The following is a 27,409-nucleotide window of genomic DNA, read 5'->3' on the forward strand; positions in this document are numbered from 1 at the left end:
CAAATTGATAATACCTCTTGGTTCAACTGGTTAAGGTTGCATTTGGCGTAAACCGAATGCTCATGCTGTTGATCACTTAACTGTCTGGTCCAAACTCGAGTCTTTATAGAACGGCGCCATTTAGCTTGAATATGAGTGAGAGCAGCGTTAAAATGCAAACAAACGGAGAAGCAAATTTGGTGTTTATTTAGGAGGCATACATGCTCTTGTGTAAACGGTACAAACCAGTATATGAAATCTTTCCAGCTAAACAAACAGTTTTGAAATGCTTCTTTTAAACTGATATAAGCAGTATATGAAATCGATCCTCCCATACACATCTGACATACTAGGCTATATCCTCCCTCGGAATATAATATGGAGATCACCTCAAATATGTTGGAATGCGCCTTACTGACCTTCTTCTTCAGGCATGTGGTACCCTTCCACATTGTTGTTGGTTCTGGGGCCGTCATATTTAAGGACGTTCCACGTGTCCAGTGGATATTGTCCCTTCGGTTTTCACCCATTTTCCCAACATTTCTTAAAACAACTAGTTCAGTCAGGCGGTGAACAATATTAAGATTACTTTGAGGATTCCAATTTAGGGGTGTAAGGCACGCGAGTCGGGCCCTCACGTGAACAAAAACATGGTCGTGAAAACTAGTTGGTAATGGCTAAAAACAAGAAGAGTTGGTCGAGTTTATTGGGAATGTTTCACTAGGGATTGCCACCAACGCATTAATCACAGCCTTCAAGAATCAGCACATCCACGTTGTAGCTTAATGAACATTTCCCCCTGGTTCGTGATCCACGATTTTCTGTTATCTCCCAAGGTGATCTTTAAATCACAACCAACACCAAACCAAACGAGCTGGCGAGTTAATTAATAGTAGTAGTTAATCCTAAACACAGAGGTTGGGTGGGTGGTGGGTGGGTGGGCAAGTTGTATACTTATTTATGTATTTCGCAAATGAAGTACACCACCATAGTGCAAGGTATGTCATAGAGTGCTCCATTAGAAATGGCAACACAGTGTTCGTTGGGATCATTTGGCTCACCGCTACTCCACAGACTGCCATTCACTGGACGTCCGTCTCCCCACACATACGTTCCTGACACTGTGTTATCATCGGCACCAACTCGAACTAAGACTGTAAGCCCTGGAAATAACGAGTTCGTGATAAGCGAATTGTGAAACGAATTATTCTTGTGGAATTCAGACACTTTTAGATAACCTTGTCACTAGCGGTGATGATAGTTGCATGACGAAACATAATGAGACCTCAGACGATGACACCGCTAAACTCCGAGTGTGAAAACGCACGCTCGAAAATCACTTAGGATAGTTAGAAAACATCGTAAGGAATTAAACAGGAGACTCTAATGTAGGTAAAGAAATAGATACAAAACCCTTTGTAGAAGATATAAAGCAGACTTGGAGAAATGTAGAAAAAATCTTGCAAGTCGAGCGGTTGACTAACAGCTGTTAGGAAGCAAATACGAAAATTCAAGAATAGACCAATCATTGGTAATCGAATCAGTAAAAGATCATGGCTTGCTCATTTTAAAGGTTTTTAAAAAATGTTTCTATTTTTAATGATTTTTGCACGAGCACTGACGTGCAAGATGGTGCAATAGGCATGACAACTGACTCAAGCCCAGAAACACTTGTTTTACATTCACCCATTACAGATCAGTAAATCTGTGAAACGTTGATGCACTTAATAAATGGAAGACTCAGCTGGTTTGGAGCAAGTTGTAGAAATGTTGACGTGTTCACAATTTATAATTATGCCATTTTTGAATAATCAATGCAAAGTTGTTATATATTTCCACCGAGATGGGCAATGTCAGTTATCATCCCTATGAATAAAAAGGGGTATTGTACAAACCCTGATTACAGAATTATTTCCCGCATGAGTAATCATGGCAAAGTTTTAGGAAAAAAATACTCAACATCAGATCATATATTTACACAACTTGCCCCAGTGGAAAAATGTTTATTTCGTCGAAAGCGGAAGTTATATGTTGCCTTTTTCGATTTTCCCAAAACTTTCGATTCTGTTGATCGTCCTAAACTTTCAGAAAAGGCGGACCAGTTACAACAAGAGAAAGATGGAGTTTCGATAATCATTTTGCTACTGTAAGAAATCAGTACACAATTTTTGATCTTATGTTTAATACAACCATTAATGTGAAAAAAATAACCGGTTGCTGACTGGCATTGAGAGCAAAAAAAGCATTAATTAATTCATGGTCATATATGTCTAACTTTGCCGTGTTCACACCCAAAATATTTTTAAGCTCTTTGATTAACAATTACAGTCTACCTTACTCTACATCTCCGACACATGGGGATTCCAGCAAGTTTAAAGTATCGAAAAATACATCTATTAGCGTGTAAAAGGTTTCTATGTGTGGGACAACGTGTATGATATATGGTGAATGTGGGAGATATCTTTTGTATATCGAGTCATGTATCGGATGCATAAAATACTGGCTGAAAATTATGTATGCGTGAAAACAGACTACCCAAAAAGACTTACAATATCCTTGTTTATCTGAATGAGTTGGGTAAAGTAACATGAGCATCTCATATCAGAAATCTCATTTTTCACTCATGGTTTTAGTTTCGTATGGCTAAATTAGTCAGTTGGCAATGTGATTCTTTTTTGTATTTAATCAAGACTGGCACTCAGTTTTATATAATAGCTCACGATATGATTCCAATAGAATGTTTAAAACCCTACTCAAAGCCGAAAAGTACCTATCATACCTAGTGTAAAAAGGTTGAGACATTCATTAATAGGATTGAGATTAGGACCATCAAACTTGACGATTATTGAAGGAAGACGTGTGGAGATTTACATAAACAATACATGTTACCTCTCCAAGTCACCATTTGCAGCATTTGTGACATGGTATTAAAACTATCACATCTACAATGCCGTGTCTAAATGTGGTATTCTGTTAACATCATCTGTGTATTCAAACAGTATGTAAGTGTATAATGCATGTAACTCTAATGTATATGGGCCGGAGACCTGAAGTGCAATGAACATTTTTAACTTTGATAAACCTTTGTTACCGCTCTCATATGTACATCTATTACCTTTCAAATGAATTCAGAATCCTACTTAACTTAGTGTATCAAAGTCAGAAAATGTATGCACGTTTAACTGTGATTTATTTTATTGTCACTGAGTTTAAGGATCAATGCCTGCCATATATATTACACATGAATTGATCTTCAGTTATCCATGGTTGGCGTGAGAGGCGACTAATGGGATTGGGTGTTCAGGCTCGCTGACTTGGTTCACACATGTCATCGTATCACTGGATTGTCTGGTCCAGGTTCACTTATTTACAGAACGCCTGAATGTCACTGACTTCAACATGCAACTGAACCCACTGACTCACAAACCTTCACATATTTGAAAGTCCGCAAGGAGCACGAGTTGTTATCTTCATCTTCTATATCGATATTCTTTTAAGGCATGATGATGGGGAAACACTTTCCCTTAAACAGCAAATACCCGTCCGCAGAATATATAACGAACCAATTTTTGAAAGAAATGTGGCATTCTGTATCGAGTTATCATCCAGTTTGTGTGTGTTGTCATCTAAAGGAACACAGTACAGCAGTTCATGTACTAAGCCATTCAAAGGGGAAGTCAACAGTCAGCACTCACCTGTAACTAGTGGGTCCAGAGTCATCTTTGATATCATCTCCCATTTATTGGAATCCGAAAGGATTATGAGTCTGCCGCCGTGCTGGCCACACTGAATCAAGGCGGAGTCGTGATTGGCCGTTGTGGAGGACACCCGTATACACGTCTGAATATCCCTTAGGAAAATGTATCCCTGTTCAACAGGGCACCATCCTGAAATAACATGATGAGATGTGGGTACACTGAATATCAGATGTGATAATATTAGTCTATGTTTTGAACTCTATTTCTGTGTGTGTTTGTATGTGGCGTGCGCGTGTAAGCATTCAAAGATGGCGCCACAAGATTGATATATTAAAGTCACTAAGTCACGCTTTTTCGATAATATTTTGGTCAATAATGTTTATTGGGATACATGTGCTCACTTTGGCTTCGTATTGATGCAATTAAAGGCTTATTATCCCTTACGACTTGCCTGATATCGATAAAAGAAACTTTGAGGCGAAGAGCTTCGAATCAGATAACACTTGCCATATATGGAATATAAACGATTGCTCCGTAGATCCAAAGCTGTCGCACGCGGTGTTTGCCGAACTGGCCTCAATAAGTTGCTTTAAAGGATATTCGTAAAGAGTATTCCTAGGGACATGACTCTATGGAGTACACTTGAAATAAAGTTCGGTCGCCAGAGGGCGCGGGAGTCGATTTAATCCAACGTTGCATTAATTCATTCGAACTTCTTAATTTCAAAATGTATTCTTAATATGTATTTAATATGGTAGCTTTGCTAGGGGCTGATAGTTAGAATTAATGAGAGAAATGATTTTAGGGGAAGTTTGGTGTGATAGTATGGCTTCTAATTATCAAAATACCTGTATCGGTGTGGGCGTAGACGCTTTCTTGGGCTTTCCGGACTTCGGCGCTGCCCCAGTTAAATCTGTCTGGCGCAAGAGTAGTACACTGGGACGCTGGTATTTCGTACTTGAAGAGAGAGCATCTTGGGTTTCGCGCGCACTGTGTGGCACATTCATCGTGGGTTCCCGCAGTCACTGTCGTTTGCTGATACGAGAACATGGGGAATTCGTTGCGCTTTATAAGTAGCTCAAATGTGGACTGGATTCCGGTCCTTGAAACAAAGACACAGTGATTGCATGAGTTGGTTTTACCCCTCTTTTAGCAGTATTCCAGCAGTATCACGAAGGGGGACACCAGACATTGTCTACACACATTCTACACATGTGGAAATCGAACCCAGGGTGTAGATTTTCAATGCTCTCTTGGCGCTAAGACAGTCGTAAGTGCCATTCATAAACGTTAACAGACGACTATCTTAGCACTAAAAGAACTTCTAGGCCCAGGTTTTCAGCGAGCGGGACGAGTGAATGCTTTGAAACTTAGGCTACCCCATCGCCCCCACAAAGACAGAGAGCGAAGAAACCATATTTAATCATTTGACTTCAGCCATTAACTGTTTGAAACCGTCAAAGCCGCTCGTCTCGAAAACATGTACACTGGATTCAAGTCCTTGAAATAAAGACATAACAAAGCCAACATTTTTAACCATTTGACTCCAGTCATCAAAAACATCGTTTCAAAACATCAACGCCACGAGTCTCGAATATCTGCCAAAACAAAATCCACAGTGACGAAATGTATATGTACGGGTCACTGAATATTGGTGATGACACATAGTATATAAGTCCTGCCCACCGATACCTTCTACTACGCATGTTTTATAAAGAGAGTGAGCGAGTAATCTACAGTTTTAAGCAGCGTTATGCAATATTCCAGCAATATCACGGCGGGGAACACCTGAAACGGGCTGCACACACTGTATCCATGTGGGGAATCGAACCCAGGTCTTCAGCGAGACGACAGAACACTTTAACAATATGGGTACTCCACCGCCTCTTCATTAAAGTAGCAAGTGTCTATGGAGTTTTGAAATCAGGGGGTGGGGGGTGGTTGGTTCTTTTTCTGGTGTGTGTATTGTGGGGTGCGGGGTGGGGTTGTTTTGTTCTGGTTCGGTTTTGTTTTGGGTGTTGTTTGTTTTGTTAAAAAATTATTACATTATTTGTGAGGGTTTGTTTGATACCTGTTCGACTGTTGGCAGGTCCGATACTATCATATCGCAATCCGTATGGCTTGTCACTATGTATCGAACGACATGTGGACGGGCATCATATTGCAGAAGCCTGAAGCTACGTCCCTGCACAAGAGGCCCAATAATTCCTGTATCGCAGCCAGGTCACACTGCTGTTGGCAATGATAAGTTGTGTCCAGTTATGAGATGTGATAACAAACTGTCGACGCACACGTCAGCATACCTCGCTGTCTGTACACCCTTACCCTGACATCTAATGACCCTGTTCCACACAGACCACGAATCTCACGAATCGCCACGAACTGGCCAAATCGTGGATTCGAAGTTGAATCGTATTTATTTCGTGAAGTTCGTAACTAAGTCGTAATATAGTCGTAGTTAGTTCTGGATTCTCTTGACCAGTCGTAATATAGTCGTAGCTAGTTCTGGAGTCTCTTGAGCAATCGTAATATACTCGTAGTTAGTTCTGGATTCTCTTGAGCAATCGGGAAGTCGGTGTTAATTGTTAAATATTTTGGCCACAAACTCCAGATTCCAAACTGTAGTTAATTCATAACAAATTCGTAAAGCACTCCTAAGCAAAGTAGCTCAATAAATATCATATTAGTGGCTGTATCCTCAACAGTGGTTAAAGTGCTGTAAATTAGTGTCCTCCTGAAAGCGTATGTAAGTCCCAGTGCATTCATAGTAAATTCAAACTTACCACATTTTTGATCGTAGAATATGTGTGCTTTTAAATTATGGCTATACATTGTATTTGTCTTCAGTCACCCATAGCAGAAGGGATGGTGTAAATCCAGCTGGGGTCCATGCAGTTTGTAAAGATACTGTAAGTTCCCATGGTGACTAGAAGTTCCCATGGTGACTAGAAGTTCCCATGGTGACTAGAAGTTCCCATGGTGACTAGAAGTTCCCATGGTGACTAGTCTGGTGTTTCAGTTGCTGGTCATATACTGGTCGTTTTTATACTGTAATAGTCCTACATGATGTATACTATTATATTCAATGCTAGTTTTAAATCGATTGGCTGTTTTGTTGCCCTGTGGTGATAGATTCTGCATTAGAACTTTATGAAGTACAGGAATAAATTGTGCTTGTCACGATATGGCTGTAATATTGCCAACGCGACTTTAAATTGTAACTGACTTACTCGTAATTATTAACGAGAGGTATTTTATCTAGAATTATTAATCTGTTGTGATTATAAACACATTTAGAATGTAAGTAATGGAAAATACGTAGTCTCGAGTGATTAACAATTTAGTGATTCGCTAATTACAGGGGTTGATATAAACACCGGAATCTGGAAACAACGACCTACATGGCGACGACTTCTAGAACAATCCAAGTATGCAAAAGTATCAGTGTTACGAAGTACCGTTTAATTCCTCATTGAGAAAAAAAACGCAGACCAAAAAAAAAGGGCTGACATCACAATTCAAGCTTGTGAAACGAGGAGTTTAAACACTTCTCCCGTTCTATTCCTAGAATTTAATAAATCAGTCGAATTATTAATTTAATATATATTCTTCCTAAACGCGTTTGGGACAACGGATCATTCGTTTGTCTTCACCTAGTCTATCAGAAGCTATCAAAGGATTGGGATCATCGTCAACAAACAATGAAACTGTAAGTATGTTAGTCTCATCTATATGTCTATATATAACGCTTTAAATTACTTACGACAGCGCAGGGAACAACGACAGACACAGTATGATCACCAGCCTCATCGCCTTCTTTTGATGCATGTACACCGTTTTACCTTCAATGAACGAACAGTTTTGAACAGCTTGTAACACTTTAACCACTTTGGACACGCACCTCCTACAATGGTAGTCTTGACGTCTACGTCGATACATATTGACAAGCATCAACAATGGTGAAAAATCATGTACAAGCTGAAATATCAATACGCAAATGACTCGGTGAACGCAATTGTTACATACAATGACAAGGTAGTTAGGTGGAGACATGTCGGCTTCACAACATTGTCCCCACAGTCGGTTCGACTCATCTAATTGAATGATTGTAATCATGTGGTTCTCACTCGATCAATATCATTCCTTATTTACTAAATGTACCCGATGTACCCGAAATGTTCCTCCATCATATTGGTGACAAATTCGTTAATGCATTTGAGTAACTTAATGTAAATTTCAAATGTCACACTTGGGAGAGTTTGATAATAAGCATATGAAAGTACACGTTCAACACAACAGCGAGAATTTGAACTACTCCTTGTTTTATTATACGAATCGAAGTGACACAAATATGGGCGCCTCGATCCTTCAGTAACCGTATTTCCTCCAGATTGATTATCAATGACACAAGTCAGGTAGTCATTTTGGCCATACTCGTAATTATGTCCTTTTCTAAAGATATACTCATTACACTGACATTGCACTTACTTATTAAGAAGAGCCTTGATTAAGTTGAAATGATGTTCTAGTACAAGTCTTTGAGCTATTGAAGGTCAAGAGAAATAACATTTGAATAATTGATTTCAATCATCATTTAGTTCGACACATTATATACGCCAGAGAATAATTAGTTCCGATATTTACCGACACGAATAGTGATGGAAATGTCGATATGAATGGATAAGTGAAAAATCAGCGGTGATATCAGGTGTTTGCCACAAACGGTACGTATGCCCTACTCCGTGAGCATGTCCATATGACATGAGCCATTGACGTCAGCTGATTTGGGACAAGCGTTAGACATGGAGCAAGCGTTAGACATGGAGCAATATTCCCAAAGTTTTCCTCAATCGCTTAGTGCTGTCTACGCGTCGTCGATGTCAAGCCTGCATCAACGCCAATTGTGGACACACAGGATATGAATTTGGGAACTGACTGTTGACACATCTCTTGATGCCTCTTGTCAAATCATACATATTTAAATATCACCCTTTCAACAGTTAAACGGTGGTTAAGGAAAACACCACACAGACAATGTGCTTATCATGCACAACTTAAAATAATACACAACGACTCCATTCTATATTTTAGTAGTATATATGCAGCCATGCAACTTGGTTCCCGCATATTATCAAATGGTGTATCCGTAACTTCGTTTTAATCACCTCGAATACCAGCAAAGTTACTAACTTCACGGGTCATCTGGTACATCAACAAATGAAAAGAAGAGATGTTTAAAAATATCGATCAATCTACATTTCTTCACATGCTGACCCGTGGTCTCGTTTCCTGGGGATTGAGGAAACAGATTATCTTCCTAATTAATTAAATCCCCATGCTATTTCCAAAGCTGTATCAGGGATTTGTGGTGAAGTTAAAAACGTTAACGGTCTCACTACTGGGTGAAAGTGCACCGGGACAGCAATCTCCTTTGTCTGTCAAAACATTTACTTATATTAATGCCTGTGCACAGAACACAGAATTTCTGGCAAGACAAGTTACTTGATTTGTTGAACGGTGTAAGTGATTCAAAATGACAAGGTGTTACAAATACGATCCTACACGTACATAGATCACCGATGCGTCCAAAACCATCGTATATGGTGTAGTCTGAAACAGCAACCGCAAAGTACGCCATTCTGTACACTAACAAGGTCTTGGACTTTGTCTTGTATCTTTCCTAACTTCTCCCCTGTCTTTCTTTAAGTTACAGCAGATGAGGCTACTCTTAACAAACGTCGCAATAAACTATCTTTGCAGTATGTTACTCTATGAGTACAGTCCTGCATGCGGATGCGTGCTTGTCCCTTCTGTGAGGATCTACACAATAAAAGTAAGGATCTGAATATTTAAAAAAACATTATTGCTGTCAATTTGAGCTCGAAAATAGATACCTTTTCCATTTGCTATCGTCTCCTTGGCAACAAGTCGACCTGACACTGGTCGCATTTAACACGCCTGAAACCAATCAATTACAGGATGAACAAGAATTTAATCTATTAGGAAGAAAATATATTCAATGCAGATCTAATTTACAGATGGATCCACGGATGTTCGTGCGTTGCCACTGGCATTGGATCCAGAACAATGTCTTTTCAATGGCCAGATAACAGCTCTATTTCCAAAGCGGAAGCAGTGTCGATAGTAGATTTATCAATAACCACCTTAAATATAAACAACGCATACTATTTTCAGATACACTGTTATGACAATTAAAAATATGTCCCCATCCACCTTTATTCGGGATAATTGAATAATATAATCCCATAGTAAAAATTGTGGGGTTTTTTATTCGCCAAAGATAGATAGATAGGATATTTATATAGCGCACATATCCACCCACTAGTGCATGCTCAAGGCGCTGGTATTTTTTCCCTCGATCACTGGATGTCAATCTCAACAGCACATCGCATTTCAATCTCAACTCCCTGGGGAGTATACAACTATTACTGCCACTAGGCGAGTTTATTGTGGCTCTCTTATCCTAACGAGATACCCAGTTGACAGCTGGGTGGACTGGGACACATAGTCACAGCAATTTGTCCAAGGTGTGGCCACCATCTGGTCATATACCAACGGATTCGTGGGTTCTTTTAAGTGCACAGGGTTGTGTACTGTTCAGTAGGGGTTGTGACAACACTGAAAGAGTCTGCACACAAAGCTGACTCCAAGATTTTTACACCCGGTCACAGGTGGGCTCGATCCCGAAACCTCAACCTTGCTGGATCACTAGCCTGGCGCCTTAGCCAACTCACCCACCATGCCCCCAAAAGGATGACGTAATCCCAACTAGAGCCCATGTAAGTCTCAACAAACAACAAACGAACAATTCTCATTCTTCCTCAGTACCCTTCTAAATGTCTCTCAAGGAAGTTGCATCCCAGCTGTAGACATCGTTCAAAATTAACGTCGGTTCAAATACATTTGAACGCACAGCTTTCGTTTCCTGCAGGTGCTCATGGCCGACAGCGTTTTTGTACCAAATAACTAAGAGTATCAATTCCTTATTAAAATGTAGGCCTACTCATTCTAATCTGGACCCACAAATTGTTTAATGTTCTGAGTCTTTAGGGCCTGCAGCTTTTACTGGTTAAGGGCAAACTCTGGTTGTAGACCTGGAAGGACTCGTGTAGGTAAAATAATTGGGAACTAAAATGCTACAAGAAAATGTACAACATCAAGAAATATCTGACTTTGGATTGTCTGAAAACTCTGAAGCTAACATTACAAACCGCCTGGATTACTGTAACTCGCTGCATTGTGGAATGTCAAGCTCAAACATCAAACTCCTACGGCATCAACAGAACAGCTCTGCTCGTCTCATCACTGGTTCCAGAAAGTACTATGAAATCACACCAATCCTACGTGGGCTACATTGGCTTCCTGCACAGTACAGAGTTACCCATAAACTGCTTTCTCTTACATCACAGACAAACTGTAGCGCAAATGGGGTGGCGCAGCATAGAGAATATGACAAGTCTTCTTATACGTGAGCGAAGCGAGCAAAGTTTGGCAACGTACTTTCCTCGCTTCGGATCGAAAAATATTTTTCATGTCCAAATAAAATACCGCCACCATCAAAGGTACACTCCTATTTCCTCACTTGGTTGTGTTAACACATTCCCCACCCTATGTTAAACAAGTACTCACTTGAAATATTATTTATTCAATATATTTATAGCGCAACTCTGGTATATCAGACCGTTCTTCGCCTCCATTCCCCTTCCAGCTCAACGGAGTGAAGGAACATATTTCATGTGCGTAATTATCGTAAATGCTGATGAGTTGTTAGAACAGTTAATTATCTGATCTTTAGTTTCCGCATTTTAAAGCAATGCCAAGCCTTTGACAGCTGAACACTTTATACACCCGGAGCCCCTTTAGGTGAAGACATTTCACTTTTAACTTTGAGTGCATGTTTCACTTTTGTTCTTCAAATGCCACTTCCTTAATTATTACCTCAGCTAGGTTTCACCGCGTGTAAAGTAATTTTACATGAATCCTTCATCAACAAATCCCCAAGTATCATTCCTCGGCAGAGCTGATAAAAGGATGTGTATCAGGGGATTAATTAGTTTTAACGTAAAAGATTTATTCTTACACCAGGTGTTTCATGATCCCCCATCCTTGGGGAGTATCTTTCTGGTTACATATGCCAAAATCCACATTCAGCACAACACCTTGTCCATCATGTCAAACCTACCTTAACCTGTCCATGGTTTGAAAAGGAATTATTTATTTTGAATTGTTCTCCCAACGTCCAAGGTCCGGACTCCCAGACTGAAATTAAACTGTCGGGTTTTGAAGACCCACACTAGGATATTGTTAAGTAAATGTCCTGAAAGTATGATGTATTTTAAAGATCGCGGATGTAACCAAACATTTGCACTCATCACGTTTCGAACCTCTACTGTATATATATAATTTTCTTATAATAAAATCATAGCATTGATTAACATCATATCACCCTGTCACAGGACCTCGTCGTGTATCTTTCCACTCTGCCCCTTATGGGAAATATTCCGAAAATATTCCGTTTACATTAGAGAATGACAAATATATCACGGTCACAGATACACGCCCTGGGCAAGATTCTGCAAGCACAAAATGAATAGAGCAAAACAGCTGGAACAGACACGTGCAATATACAAATATCTACAATATCATATTATACTCCATGCATCATCCTAATCAGTTATATTCTGAATCACGAGGCATCTCATGTATATCCTCTCTATATCGTCATGTAAATATGTTTGTTGTAAATATTGGATGAGGACGTCATTAAGTTGGATAACTTGTGCCCAATTCTAATGAATAAAACATGTTTGAATCGAAGAACACAAATAAGCATTCCGTCGATAGGATCAAATGCTTCTTTTACGTCTGCTAAAGCAACACAGAGTCTAACTGTGCGTGCGTTTACATAAATATTGTTGTATACATGTGAACACATTGTCGATTTTAGCATACCCAGGCTTAGTGCCTGATTGTTCTTCACATGCCTACTATTATTGTCTGCCCATTTATACCTATTAGTAATTACACTTGCAAATATCCTTCCGAATATATTATTTACGCTTTCAGCAATATTCCCGCTACATGTCGGTGGTCTGTAAATATACACCTCACAAAAAATTAGGCGACACACATTTTAGTCGCATTACATTTTCATATACTGAAATTAGAAATCATGGAACGACGTAACAGAAAGGTGAAAAATATGTACACACGATTATGAAATTGAAGTGAAATTATTATAGTATTGAGCAATACTAGACTTACTAATCATCAAAAGCATGTACCCATGAAACAGTCGTGCAAAATGTGATGCATTGATGGAGTAAAATGTTAACATTGCAGTTCAGATCTGGTCTGAACAGTGAAGCAGTGTTCAGTGACGTGTATGGCAACCAGGAGCACAAATGCAACCTTCTACATGTCTTTGCACTGACCAAATGAGCCTTTAAAGTTGTTGTCGTGGAATGTTCTTCCATTCGCTCTGTAACGTTCACTCAAGGTCATCCAGAGTAGGGGGTGAACACGGAGACCCTAAATACGATTTCCAATAATGCCCCAAAGATGTTCAATGGGATTAAGATCAAGTGACCTTGCAGGTCAGTCCATGTGTGATGTTGTTGATCCAAACAATTTATTCTCAGCCATATCATTCATTATAGCATTATCATCCACCAAAATAAAGATTGGACCCGCTTGTTGGACCAGAGGAATGATTACATGTAGGTTTACGCCGATCAGGGTGCATCTGTGAAGAGGGAACAACATTCATGCCACACAATTTGCGCGTTGTCTCTGATGGTGATTGTGTTCGGGTGATGTTGTCAACGTTATCATATAAATCAATATGACAGTCCACTGGTTGTGTATTCTTTGATTATTTTCCTTTCAGTAACATTTCAATCGAGACTAATAAAAATATATTAAACTGATATTATACTTGCTGCTTCATTTTTTGTGAGGAGTATATCAATCGAGACTGGACCAGACAATCCACTGATCAACAGGAGGATCATCGATCTACCCAACTGGAATACAATGACATGTGTCAACTGGTGGTGTTCTAATTAACTAATTAGTCGACCAAGCAATCGATCACATGTTCTCATATTGAACACAAACGATTCTGTAACTACTGTTTTAGTCTTTGAAACACTTGGCCATGAAACGTATCCTCGAAGTTGTCAAGGTCTGAAAACTTGTTCACTTCCTGGCAAACTCACTTTAATAACTGAAAAGCCATCACTTAATATTTATTGAAGACCCCAGGAGGTATATATTCATGATATATTGTCATCACTTTAAAGTAACAAGTTGCATTATGTCATACATGTCTACAATAACAACCTGGGTTGGTAAATCTGAAAAATGACGCTTTTGATGATTGTTCGCTAGTAATGAAGCAATAATCAGTTTGAGATTTCAGCCAATTTCCAACACTAGTGTCAAGCAAGTCACCGAGTCTGACATCCCAGATGCCGTTAGTCGCCTCTTACGACAAACATATGTTACTGAAGATTAAAATGTCGAAAAACGTGGGCGGTATACATACACACGAACAATATATTTGCAGTTTGTAGCGCAATGATTTATTAAGTTTTTTTCAAATATACCAAGAGCATATGTGTGGTGTAATAAGATGATTTATTGTTTTCCTAACTAATACCACCACCCCACCCGAGCAACACCCAACATTACTAAATGTTTACACTTGAACATGATAAATGTTGAAGGTGCGGTAAACACAGTCAGAGACGTGGTCTATGAAGTTTCGGTGATCAGGTTTCGAACTGAGTTCTTCAATGTTTCTAAACAGAAAATAAATATCACTTTTCGATCCCCGACCTATTACTGTTAAATCGTCGCGTGATACTGGAAGCCAGGTTTTTGCGCATACTACCTGTGAGCCTTGTGTCCCCAGTATCAGTACTGATAAGATGTACATGGCCAGCGAAACTGTGATGTATTGATGTCTAATCATTTCTGAATCGATTAACTCAGCATTCCCATACGTTCTCCCAAATGAATACCATCTGCAACCTGCACTGCATCTACATTTAATGGTAAATCTATAAAAAATAGCATTTATAACAGTAGGAATAGCACGAGGCTAATAACACAGCCTTGGGACGTACCATTTTCAGTCATATACTCTAAGGCTTAAAAAAAGTAGGGTATCTTCATTTTTTCTAATTTACGATTAAAAATATTTAGGAAATTTATCGGAGTCAATCAATCATGATATGACATTATTGAATGTTTTGAAAGTGCATTACCATTTGCGCTTCCTTACAACCATAGTTATTTGGAATGTAGTCGCTTTTGAAAGATGATTGGTGTATAGCATCTAATTTGCATGTATACGTTTTTCATTTTAAAACAAACGACTAGAAACAAACACTAACAAATGTGTTATGCAAGATGTTCTAAGTGATTTCTCGACCTTCTTGAAAAAACGTCAAAATCAAGATTGGGACCCCATACACGTGTTTGGGGCCACCGCGTTGTACACGTGCATATCATGCGTTGTGTTTTGGAGTGGTAATAGAGGGAAATGGTGGTGCGTTCAAAAGATGTCTGTCCTTGAAACGTTTGTTAACGTTTACACTTCCTGTCCAAACTGAACGTTCATTATCCCATACTTTTTGTGAAGAGTATATGTAAAACAGAAATATCTTGACCAGTCCGAGTTTGAATGGTCATTTTGGAAAGAAACGAGACAATCGACCTGAAAATGTTGTCATTTAACACCAGATTCTGTAACTTGAAAAGCAGTTCTTTTCTCCAGATCATATCGATTTCCAAATCGTATAAAACGAGCAACATGTACACTTGATTGCGTCATCCTTTTTTGGGTTTCATTCTGGAGTCATAATAACTTGTAGATAAATGTGGCCTGAATGTAATCATACCAGAGATCTTTCGAATCAAGAAAAAAATCAATTGATTTGTGACCAATCTTTCCATAATTGTACATAACCTGGAAGTCAGGGTAATTGATGTCTGTGGAGATATATGTGGAACCTTCCCTGGTTTGGGCCCCGAAACAGTGATGATGGCATGTTTCCAGAATTTAGGAGAAGTACCAGGACTCCTGATGACTAAAAGTGAAGAATGACGCGTAGGTCTAAACATGGGATATTTAATGCAGGGGGAAATCTCAGTTACCGGTCTTTCCATGTCGTCGAAATTTCAATGTCTGAGTGGGTCAGGTTGCTGTCGTGCTTGACGAAACGGAGGAAAGAGAATCAGAGGTTTGGAAGAACAACGATTAGTACAGTGAATATGCCAGCTGCTAGCTATATCTTTCACCTACCACCTCCACCTCCCCTAAATAGAATAAAAATACTTCACACCTGCAGCACCTCACGTTATCAATGTATTAATATTGGTAACCATTGTGATGCAAGACAATCACACACGAACCACGCGGGAAGGTAGGCTGGTCACATTTGTTAGATGAGTTTTTATTGATTTCGTTTCAGGTAAAGGGGATGCCCTTGCAGTGATAACTCGTGAGTTCGTTGACCAGATTTTGTTTCATTATACATTGTTTAAACAGTGCTTTGTTATTTAAGGTGATTGTGTACTCTATGTACTCGCTAACATCTGAAGGTATGGTTTCAATCCAACCTGGGACCATGCAGGTAGCAAAGGCGCTGTACGTCCCCATTGTGCGTAGTATGGTGGTCTACCTTCACTTGTTAGCGATCTCTAGCCCATTTCTAGCTTGTACTGCCCTAATTTGAAATCCAGGTTTAGAGAGAGATGCTAGTTTTAATTCTTGATATTGTGTGGAACCGTGAACATCCGGGCAGAATAAGCCTTCAGTAACCCATGCTTGCCATGAAAGACGACTATGTTTGTCGTAAGAGGCGACTAACGGGATCGGGTGGTCAGGCACGCTGACATGGTTGGCACATATCATCGGTTACCAGTTGCGCACATTGATGCTCATGCCGTTGGTCACTGGACTGTCTGGTCCAGACTCGATTATTTACAGACCACCGCCATATAGCTGGAATAGTGCTGAGGTGCGGCATAAAACTAAACTCAATCACACATTAGTGCCCCTGATCCTTTCCCTCTCTATTCCTCTTTCACTCTCGTTCCCTCTCTCCTCTCTCACACCACTCTCTCTCTCCTCTCTGCCTCCCCGTGTCTCTACTAACCCAGTCCCACTTAGAAACCAAGTATATTCAATTTCCTTTATTTCAGATCGAGTGGTAAACCCTTCCAACTACAGTATGCCATACGCAAGACGGAAAAGCACTGTCTTGCGGTAAGCTTACACTAACCATTCCTTTCAGTGGTGTCAAAAATGTCTGTTCGTCAAGCTGAAGATCCGCATGGGACTTCTGATATCATTCGCTAAATGCGGAACATTGTTAAATGCAGCGTAAAACCACACTCATTTACTGTCCGATAACGTGTCATCTCAGAGCGACCTCTACCACACCGATTTAAGCATTGCTTTTATCAATATACATAACGCATTTTGCAAAAGTTGTTCACGGCGTCTGATGCACGGCAGTATTATGCTAACTTGTACTGCCCATCAAAAGTTTAGCCTCACTTAAAGCACTCACTATATGTTGTTCATGTTCATATATATGGCTACATCGATGATGAATTTTTCCACTATATTCGGGAATGTATTTTAGGCAGTTGGTTAGCTGCAAACCCTATGCAGATGAACTGCACGAGGATTATGCATCTAATTGCTGAATCTTATGTGCAAAATCGTGCATGTGAACAGTTGCGTTTTGGTGTAAAATGAAATGTTAAGAATTCGCCAAATGGGCAAAAATAGCCTTATTTCCAAAACAGTCAGAAGATGTTATAAAGACCCACCTCACAAAGAAAAACGCAGGCACTTGGCCTGGTGAAGTTAATCTTTCTCAATCGGCATCCAAGTTTCCAGGAACAAATAGTAGCTGGACGACCACGCAGGGTTTAGAATGGTCTATTTCCACTGGTATTACGAAGCGAGAGCGGGTTTCGGAGAAAACAAGTTATCTTCAGCGTCGCCTAATTAAAATCGGCCATGTTTGCCGTACAGCGACCTTTCAAGATAGGTACAGTAAAGAAACAAACATTTTAGGTGGATCACATGCCACTAAATGTAGGCTTCCAACACAAGACAGCGTTTGTCGGTCTCGAGCTATAATCTCCACCGTGATATGACACAACTGAAAATTGACCCAGTGACATAACTGAATGTTGATGCAATGACACAACTGAAAGTTGATGCAATGACACAACTGAAAAGTGATACAGTGACACAACTGAAAGTTGATGCAATGACACAACTGAAAGTTGATGCAATGACACAACTGAAAAGTGATACAGTGACACAACTGAAAGTTGATGCAATGACACAACTGAAAGTTGATACAATGACACAACTGAAAGTTGATACAATTTTTGTTATGTTTCAGGTTGTTCCTCCAGCTTTCAGTCGTTGCCGTCATACTAGTCTTCAGTATAAGCTACAGTAATTTTCGCGAAGCGTTTACAAGGAATACAAAAGTCCCAATGTTCGTCAACAGCCAATGTATTTGTGACAAAGGAATAGATATCACCCATAGAGTATCCGCCAGTCAGGTCGAACGGGAGAATACGGCATCAGCTGATCTTCAAAAGCACCGTCGATATTCGTCAGAGGTTCGCCATATTGCCTTCTTGAAGGTCCACAAATGTGCCAGTTCCACCATGCTGAATATATTTTATAGGTTCGGTTATAAAAGGGGACTTAACTTCGTTCTTCCCATCCAAGGTAATTACCTACATATGACTCATCAAAAAGGATTGATATCAGTTGTCCCCCCACCCGCAATGTCCGGGTATGATATCCTCTGCAACCATGTCACTAAATTCAGCAAAGAACAATTCTCTCGTTACCTACCACCAGACTCCAAATATATCGCCATAGTTCGAGAACCTTTCCAAAGAATGTATTCGGCTTTTCACTATTACCGGAACGTACTACACTCGCCGATCTTGAGACAAGTTACAGGCCTGGACCCGTTCAAAACCTACCTCAACAATATCACATCACTGGAAACCATGTGGGGAGATCATTCATATACTAATAACAAGATGGCAAGGGATTTTGGTTTTCCAACTCAGGACTACAAAAACATAACAAAGTTCAAAATGTACCTCGAAACACTGGACAAACAGTTCCATCTGGTTATGGTCTCGGAGATGTTCCTAGAATCACTGGTGCTCTTGCGAAGGTTGTTGAAATGGTCAATGGAAGATGTGATATTTCTACAAATAAATGTGCACGAACACAAGCATCTTACAACTAACGCTAGCTCGGTGAATATCGAACCTTTCCTAGCTCTTGACCGTATCCTGTATGACCACTGTCTGACAAGACTGAAGGAACAGATTATTTCAGAAGGACCTGATTTTCACAAGGAGCTTCAATACTTCAAGGATGTTAACTCCAGAGTCACCGATCTGTGTAGTACAAAGAACACTACCAAGAAACTGCTGCCACTCAAGGCAAATGAATGGCATGACGATTTCACTATCACGTTACAGGACTGTGCCATGCTTAGGAAACCGGTGATCAGTTTCTTGAATTTTGTGAGGGATATACAAACTGAACGCATACAGACATTTGGAGCTAATATAAGTTACTTTCAATAACGTTTATACCTCTATATATTATTTTGCGTAAAGATACTGTATATTTCTTTACCGACAGGGTTGTTTATAATATTTGCAAAGCAAGGTGTGATTCGGGCATTATTATTTTAATCTGACAGTCGAATTTTGTTTGGTGGGATTTTCCTATTGAAATACACCTAAATTAAGATGATATCAGCTACGAAAGTGGGGCGACTTGGAAAAGGAAATAAAATATAATTGAAAAATCATGGTTTATACCGTTTCTGAGTGAGTGAGTGAGAGTTTTTACTAGGTGAGCAAGTCTCACAAGGTCATGGTTGACTTATACAACTGATTTTGCTTGGATTCCAGTGGATTGTCTATGATTATACAAAGAGTGAAAAATGTGCACATTCTCACCACGTGATCCCTGATTCAGACTTTCAAAACAAAATTAAATGAAAGGGGATTTTCACGACCCAGTGATTTCCTCTACTGAAACAACAGGAGTTGGACAAGTGAGAATGGGGTCTACTCAGTGCAGGCACCTTTTGTTCAGGATTACGCAATGCCATTTAGAAAGTGGTCAAATGTAACACATTATGTTTTAATTCGTAAACTCAACCGAACATTAAACATTTACAAATGATCACAGAACTCTGTATTTGGGTACGTTCACGTCGCCTGACGGGGCTACAAATTTATTCATATACATTGAATACGAAGTTGCCAAGAGCATCACGTCTTAACACCATCTTCATGGCTTTTCGGTGCTATACTATCGGACGTCATGATCTGCCTGTCTGCTCCGGTAGAGATTCTCGATCTGAATTACCGGAAACCTGAAAAAAACTTTAAAAAACTATTTTAATACATTGCAACATATCTGACATTCATACACTACAATACTGTCGTTCACTGTCCCTCGCAAATCAACCCCAGTTGTTTGTGTACTTTGATCTTAAGACTGATTCTTTGACTAAACACATGAATAGTCCAGTGATGACTCATAGGTCCAGTGACTCAATTCATAGATGGTCCAGTAACCCAGCTTCCGCCCGATTATTTTCGCTGTTTAGTATCCTTTGATGTAAGTCTCACTTGGCCAATATTTACCTTAGCGGGCGGGCAGTCCTGCCCCATCAGTTGTGAATCAAGTGCCTGATTCACGTGCGATCCACCCTTCTAAAACACACTCATCACGTGACGTAATGCAAGTACGTCTGCACTGAACACTCGCACCCAAACACTACAACACATTCGTATATATATATATTTTATATTTGGGATTACACTTTTTTGGTGAAGTGCAACTTCTCGTACCTTCTAATTCGTAACCTCAACCGATCAGAAAACTAAATGATCATAGAACTCTGTATTTGGGTACGTTCACGTCGCCTTCAATATCTAAGAGAGCGGGCAAATACAAACATAATACAAATCTTTTTAATCATTTATTACTGAAACAGGAGATAACATTCAGATTCCCAAGCTTTTCGGCACACCGAGTCTTGCTAATAAGCTGTCTTTCACATAAGAGTTTTTTTGCAGTCTGACTGCCACCGACCATGGCGTTTAAATAGTCTCTCAGGCACTCCAGCATTGGCCGCCTCATACTGACTTTTCAACATTACACACAAAAATGCTTTTGTCAAAGTATCATTCACAAAGTAGGAATCGTTTTGACAAAAGCAAAGACTGACTAAACCCAAAACCATCATCAAGATAAACCACAATATTCACCCCATTGCCTCTCCAATATTTGACCAAAGGTTTGAGAATTTTTTTGTGAAAATACACGGAGCCGACGTCAACTCAAAGGGAAGTACAGTAAATTGTAAATATCTAATTTTTCCACCAAAATACCACGAATACCCCCAAAATGTTTGTTTCTCACAAATGTCAATATGGTGATATCCCGATTTCAAATTTGAACATGTAACCTGACTTAGAAACAAACTGTAAAGACCTAAACTGACAACGTACTGATTACATGGGGAGGTGAAAATACTTGTAGTATACATCCACTATCTAACAATTCAGAAATAGCTCCCTCTACAAAGATCGAATGGTTGTAAACAGATTTGTTATTCCTAGAACACATCCTCTCTGGAGTTGACACAAATGGAATAACGTATCCCGATCTGATAGATTGCAAGACTAGCTCCGGAGCTCCAATTTCCTCCCAGAAATTCACGTTAGCTTTCAAACGCCCCTTTACTGACGTACCTGACGAACTGTTTCTGTCGGAATCAACCTTGATCAGAGAACGAGAATACGTATGTACAGTACCTGAATCAGCCATCTTGCTGATGAATTCTTTCTTGAGTGTAGAGAGTTTAGCGTCTAAATAGTCCCGGAACAGCTGACATGACTGAAATTCGTCACCCTTTGATTGTTCCGAACGCTTCGGAGAAGCAGAATCTTGAACACCATCATCCGAAAAGTGTTCCATGTTGTAGTGTGCAGCCGAGACGCGCAACAGCAGTCCTGCCCCGTCAGTCGTGAATCTCAAGTGCCTGATTCACGTGCACTCCACCCTTTTACAGCACACTCATCACGTGACTTAATGATGCACGGACCCAAGTACGTCTGCACTGAATACTCTCGTACCCAAATACACAATCACACATTCGTAAATATTTATATTGCGGATTACACTTTCTTAGTAAAGTGCAACTTCTAGTACCTTTTTGAGCTGAGTCCCATCCGGGATTCGAATCTTTTGTTCATAATTACTCAGGTATGTCAAATAGCAAAACAAAGATATTACTGTGGGAGTGTGTCAGTATCAGTAAGTTAAAATGTTTATTTGTAATAATATATTAACTATATATAAATATATACTCTAACCATATATAAATATATACTCACCCAAACCAAAATATCAACACGTTACAACAAATATAAGTATTTGACTTTATAGTACTGCAAGAAGTACATTTTATGTTGGCACTGAAAACATTATAGTTAAAGTTCAGCTAAAAGTGACATGAATCAGCAAATTCCATCGAGGTGTTCACACCGTTTGCAAGTAGAGTTAACTGGTGCAGGATGTATGCAGAATAACTGTGTAGAATCTGAACTGTTGTCGCCTCATTGTGGCTCTGCTGTTTCTGGATACGATCATTGAAGCTATATATACTGGGATAGTTGTGACCAATGTTGATTAGTATTGCATGCCTGCCTTGAACATGATTTGTGGTCCTGGCACCCTCAGTGTGATATCAGTCTGACAATGTACCTGTTTGGAATTTCTCCCTAGGCCATAAGTTTAAATTTATTTCCTGAGACGATCCCTTTCCTTACAACAACACCACTAATACTAATCCTAATCCTCTACAGGCTGCCTGCACAATGATAATAAACCAGTGGGAAGACACCCAGATAAATAAGGTACTAATGATCGGAGTATGGGATGAGAAGTGGTGTCACAAATTTGTTGAGTTCTGCCTTAGCAGCAGAATCGTGTTACCAGAAACTCCAACATACCTAGGTAACCAACAGAAGAAAATGTCGAACTGATCAGTTGCAAAACCATAATACAGTTAAATTTTCAAGTTTTCAACTATAGCATAAAATTCATCATCTTTATGTAAGTAACAGATCAGCTACACTTACAGCGAACCCGCACAGTTATGACATCATAGGGTCAACGACATAGTATCAACTGTCATTTCACCTGATGAAGGGATCTGAAATGACCCCGGAACGTTGTGTGTAAAGGATTAAAAGGAGATTTATCCATAAAAGATCTTGGTCGCATATAATAAGTTCTAAACGCCGCCAAAAGATGTCAGTTCAAATGTTGTTAATAGTATGAAGGCAAGAGAGGGACCAGCAACCGGTGTTGGTGTAAGGTCACTAGGTTGATTGGTATTGTATCTCATGCATTATGTAGAGGTTCCAGCAACCTGAGTTTGTTGTAAGGTCACTTGGTTGACTGGTATTGTATCTCATGCATTATGTACAGGTTCCAGCAACCTAAGCTTGTTGTGAGGACACTTGGTTGACTGGTATTGTATCTCATGCATTATGTAGAGGTTCCAGCAACCTGAGTTTGTTGTAAGGTCACTTGGTTGATTGGTATTGTATCTCATGCATTATGTAGAGGTTCCAGCAACCTAAGCTTGTTGTGAGGACACTTGGTTGACTGGTATTGTATCTCATGCATTATGTAGAGGTTCCAGCGGTCTACGTTGGTGTATGGTCACTTGGCTGACTGGTATTTTATTCCATGCATTGTGTAAAGGTTCCAGCAACCTAAGTTTGTTGTGAGGTCACTCCGTTGACTGGCATTGTATCTCATGTATTATGTACAGATTCCAGCAACCTAAGCTTATTGTGAGGTTTTTTGGTTGACTGGTATTGTATCCCATGCATTATGTAGAGATTCCAACAGTCTACGTTGGTGTATGCTCACTTGGTTGACTGATTGTTTATCCCATGCTTCATGTAGAGGTTCTAGCAACCTAAGTTGGTGTAAGGTCACTTTGTTGACTGGTATTGTATTCTATGTTTGATGATCATGATATCAGTCACAATTCTTTTCTGGATCAGATTGACTGAAGTATGCACCATTGTCATACTGCGTGAATACTGCTACCTGCGACGCTAAACAACATGCACGCACTCATTCAGTCTTTCGCAAAGGTTTGAAAATGAATGAGTGAAGTGTCCGTAAAAGTTTCGGAAACAATCCGACTATACGTCTATTGCATAGAGTACAAGTGAGAGGTCAAGACGACTGAAAGCATGTTTATAGAAATGCAGTATAAGACTGCGACTGTTATGCATCGATGTGTATGTAATGATTTCTGATTTAATTATTTAGAGTAAGTCTGACAATGACGCGCGGGTAGTTCCTAAATCAATTGTTAGACTAAGTCGGTGTCCTAGACAACCGGTAAACAAAGCTTCCCTCGTCAAAAGCTTTCTCTCGTCACGCCGAAGACCCGAGTTCGATTCCCATCCTGGGCACAATGTGTGAAGCCCATTTCTGGTTTTCCAGAACGCACTCACTCACTCATCTCGATGATGTGTCTATGAACCATAATCCAAATATGATGACGTCAAGTGTCTCCCCAAAGCTGGCGCAGCCTGAGTCGAAAGTTAGACCCGTGGAAATCAAAGACAAATGTACCTTAGATGTACATTTCATGTTAAAAGGTTATGTAAGTATCGCATACATGGTGTCATTCAATTGACACAGACTTCTCAATGGCAACATCATTGAACAATCACCAGGATAATTGTACTTTGTCAGTGGATGTCCAACTCAGTAGCACATCGTATTTGCATGGGCATTATACAACTCATGCACCCATTTAGGTTAATGTGGTTTTTCCATCCTTACGAGTTGCCCATTCACAGGTAGATGGACTTGGACACTTCGTCACAGGGCTGTCCATTTCAACTAGCAACTGGGTGTTTGTCCGTATTCGTGTGGCCACCAGCTAGTCATTTACAAACGGATTCGTAGGTTCTGGGTTGAGTACGGTACACTAGGGGTTTTGACAACACTGGAAGAGTCCGCACTTAAAGTTGACTCCAAGGGTTTTACACCTGGTTACAAGTGGGCTCGATCCTGGCACGTTAAGCGCGCTTTGAGGATTTATTATCCTTTTGTCTGGGCGGGCTTTTTTCTTTTTTCTTTTTTTTTCGTAATTGCCTTGCTCCTGCATAGTATATATCCACTATTCTGCTGTCTTCCGGTGAGAAAACAGGTTGTCTTGGAGTTTTCGGAGTACAATTACGTGGTCTTTTTAAAACAGCAACGTGTGAATGGGTCAATTCCTATTTTTAAACCCGAATTTATAGCTCAGGAACCAGAGTTGAAAATAAGTACATGATATGAATTCATTGACAAATTTTATTGCACGAGCGCTTCACAAACCATCTTTTGATACAGTAAAAGTAATTTCACTGTGTTATTAAGAAAGCGAGATCTATTTGTTAACTTCGATAACTGAAATTAAATAATTCATAGCCGGTAATATATGTCAATAAATAAGGCATGGTGCTCACAACAAAGAAACCAGGTTTTAGATGGCGATCTGAACTACATTCTCATGACATCAAGCCCTTGATCTTGTTAATTAAAACAATCTTACTGGTACTCTCATATGACTATCATACGCTTCTCTCAGGTCTAGTTTGGATTACGGTATTGCTGCGTTGATTTAATAGCAAGATTAGTTCACAGCGACCTTCACACTTACATGGTGTCCTAACATTGTTTCAAGTCGTGACATGTTACCTACTGGTTTGAAAATGGAAAGAGTTAAATGTTATACTCTATATACAAACTAATACACGGTGGCCAGGATCGGCCGGTCAGGATCGCTGAATTTGTTTACATATCTCGTCATATCCCAGTCGCGTAGACCGATGCCCATGCTCTCAATCACCGGATTGGCTGATCCAGACCCAATTATTTACAGACCGTTACCATATAGGTGGAATATTGTTGAGTGTGGCGTAAAACAACACACAAACAAACAAACATTCTAGAAAGTTCTACTCCATTGTGGATTAGACTGTAACGGTTCTGTGGGATTATCAAATTTACAATCGACTCCAAATCATAATACGTTCTGAAACACCATAGTAATAGTTTTATCTATTTATAGTAATACTATTGATAGTAATACGTTATCTATTTAGTGTTAATACACAATATTATCATCTTCGTCTGGGAACCGTGAAGGCCCGGGGTAGAATAGGCCTTAAGAAACCCATCAATAACAGGCGACTATGCTTGTTGTAAGAGGCGACTAACGGGATCGGGTGGTCAGGCTTGCTGACTCGGTGGCACACGTCATTGGTTCCCAATTGCGCAGATCGATACTCATGCTCAATGGATTGCTTAGCCCAAGTTTCCTTAATAGAAACCATTTACTACAGATTACGTTACGCGACCTTGAAAAACGTTACCTGCAACAGCGAAAGACAATCATTTTATGACGCTTCTGATAATATTCCACCAGTGAGTTGGTGAATTTAGTTGTAGGCCAGTTACGCTATATTCCAACCATATGGTGGTGGTCTGTGCATGATAGAGTCTGGATCAGTGAAACCAGTGATCAACAGCATGAGCATCGATTTGCGCAGATGCGATGTGAAGACATGAGTCAACCAAGTAAGCACAACCTGACCACCTGATCCACCCTTTTTCGACAAACGAGGGTTACTAAAGATCACATCTAACCCGGATCTTCAAGGAGTAAGGAGTGAGCACAGTGGATAACACGGTAAAGATACACTGCGCGATACGCCATGGTTATAATGACGTCCCTTTAGCTTCGTGCTGTAACATATCGACATAACGATGGAATTCATGTCATAAATGTAAAGCAAAATACAGTGGAAGCTGTCTAAACCGGCACTCTTTGGGACTGAAGAATTAATGTCGTTTAGACAATGTGCCGAAATGTAGAGCTGAAGATGTGTGTACAAGCCGCAGACTGGACTGAGATTTTATGTCAGAGTCGACAACTTGTCGGATTGGATACATTTTTGATTCCATTATAGGACATTCTGTGTTTCGTTGTACCCAATCCAGTAGGTCGCTCAAAATTTGCTGTTGTTCGTTGTTTTACGCCGCACTCGGCACAATTCAAGCTATAAGGCGGAGGGATGTAAAATGATCAAATCTGGGCCAGACATGTCAGTATGAGTTACCAGGACGACCTGAATGCGTCCGATGATTTATTGCACAGTTAAAGCTCCATGAAAACCTCTTAACTTCAGATTACCATTTAAAAGTGTAATCAATATTTTGTTACCTAGGCAAATTAATGATCAAGTTTAACCATAACAATATTATTGCTTCTTAGAATTCAAGAGAAAAACTCACTAAAATGTTTTTGGAATAGCCCTTCAAAACATAATCAATATTGTCTTACTTATGCAAATAATAATCACGTTCAAGTCAGTGATGATGGGTGTGTCGACGAAAGGATCATATTCATTATGAATGCTGAAAGACGCAAGCAACTAACCATTCAGACCAACTATCCATGAGTGAGTGAGGGTGTGAGTTGAGGCTGACGTCTCTTTTTTCAATATTCCCGCAATACCAGAGCGGG

General features: G+C 39.8%; 2 protein-coding genes across 2 annotated transcripts; one reads left to right on the forward strand and one right to left on the reverse strand.

The window, feature by feature from the left end:
• Positions 1–295: 295 nt before the first annotated feature.
• LOC137296704 (C-type lectin domain family 4 member G-like) lies at positions 296–7,548 on the reverse strand. The gene is made up of 4 exons (XM_067828529.1): positions 7,441–7,548; positions 4,526–4,779; positions 3,675–3,866; positions 296–1,142 (listed from the first exon to the last, which is right to left on the reverse strand). The coding sequence occupies exons 1-4, from the start codon at positions 7,503–7,505 to the stop codon at positions 934–936; spliced, it is 720 nt and encodes a 239-aa protein (XP_067684630.1). The 5' UTR covers positions 7,506–7,548; the 3' UTR covers positions 296–933.
• An 8,261-nt stretch (positions 7,549–15,809) lies between these two features.
• On the forward strand, positions 15,810–19,358 carry LOC137296442 (galactose-3-O-sulfotransferase 2-like). Its single transcript, XM_067828235.1, has 4 exons — positions 15,810–15,816; positions 16,181–16,210; positions 16,914–16,977; positions 18,137–19,358. The coding sequence occupies exons 1-4, from the start codon at positions 15,810–15,812 to the stop codon at positions 19,356–19,358; spliced, it is 1,323 nt and encodes a 440-aa protein (XP_067684336.1).
• The last annotated feature ends 8,051 nt before the right edge of the window (positions 19,359–27,409 follow it).

This window comes from Haliotis asinina, chromosome 9 (genome assembly GCF_037392515.1).
Source record: "Haliotis asinina isolate JCU_RB_2024 chromosome 9, JCU_Hal_asi_v2, whole genome shotgun sequence".
NCBI classification, from domain to species: domain Eukaryota; kingdom Metazoa; phylum Mollusca; class Gastropoda; order Lepetellida; family Haliotidae; genus Haliotis; species Haliotis asinina.

Bases quoted from the DNA above. Each gene is read 5' to 3' on its own strand.
- LOC137296704 (XM_067828529.1), bottom strand. From the start codon at position 7,505: ATGCATCAAAAGAAGGCGATGAGGCTGGTGATCATACTGTGTCTGTCG. The intron at 3,867-4,525 runs GTATTTTGATAA...ATGTTATTTCAG, and splicing joins CTACGCCCACACCGATACAG to GATGGTGCCCTGTTGAACAG. The intron at 1,143-3,674 runs GTGAGTGCTGAC...CGTTATTTCCAG, and splicing joins TCTGGACCCACTAGTTACAG to GGCTTACAGTCTTAGTTCGA.
- LOC137296442 (XM_067828235.1), top strand. The intron at 16,211-16,913 runs GTGAGTTCGTTG...CCTTTATTTCAG, and splicing joins TGCCCTTGCAGTGATAACTC to ATCGAGTGGTAAACCCTTCC. The intron at 16,978-18,136 runs GTAAGCTTACAC...GTTATGTTTCAG, and splicing joins CGGAAAAGCACTGTCTTGCG to GTTGTTCCTCCAGCTTTCAG.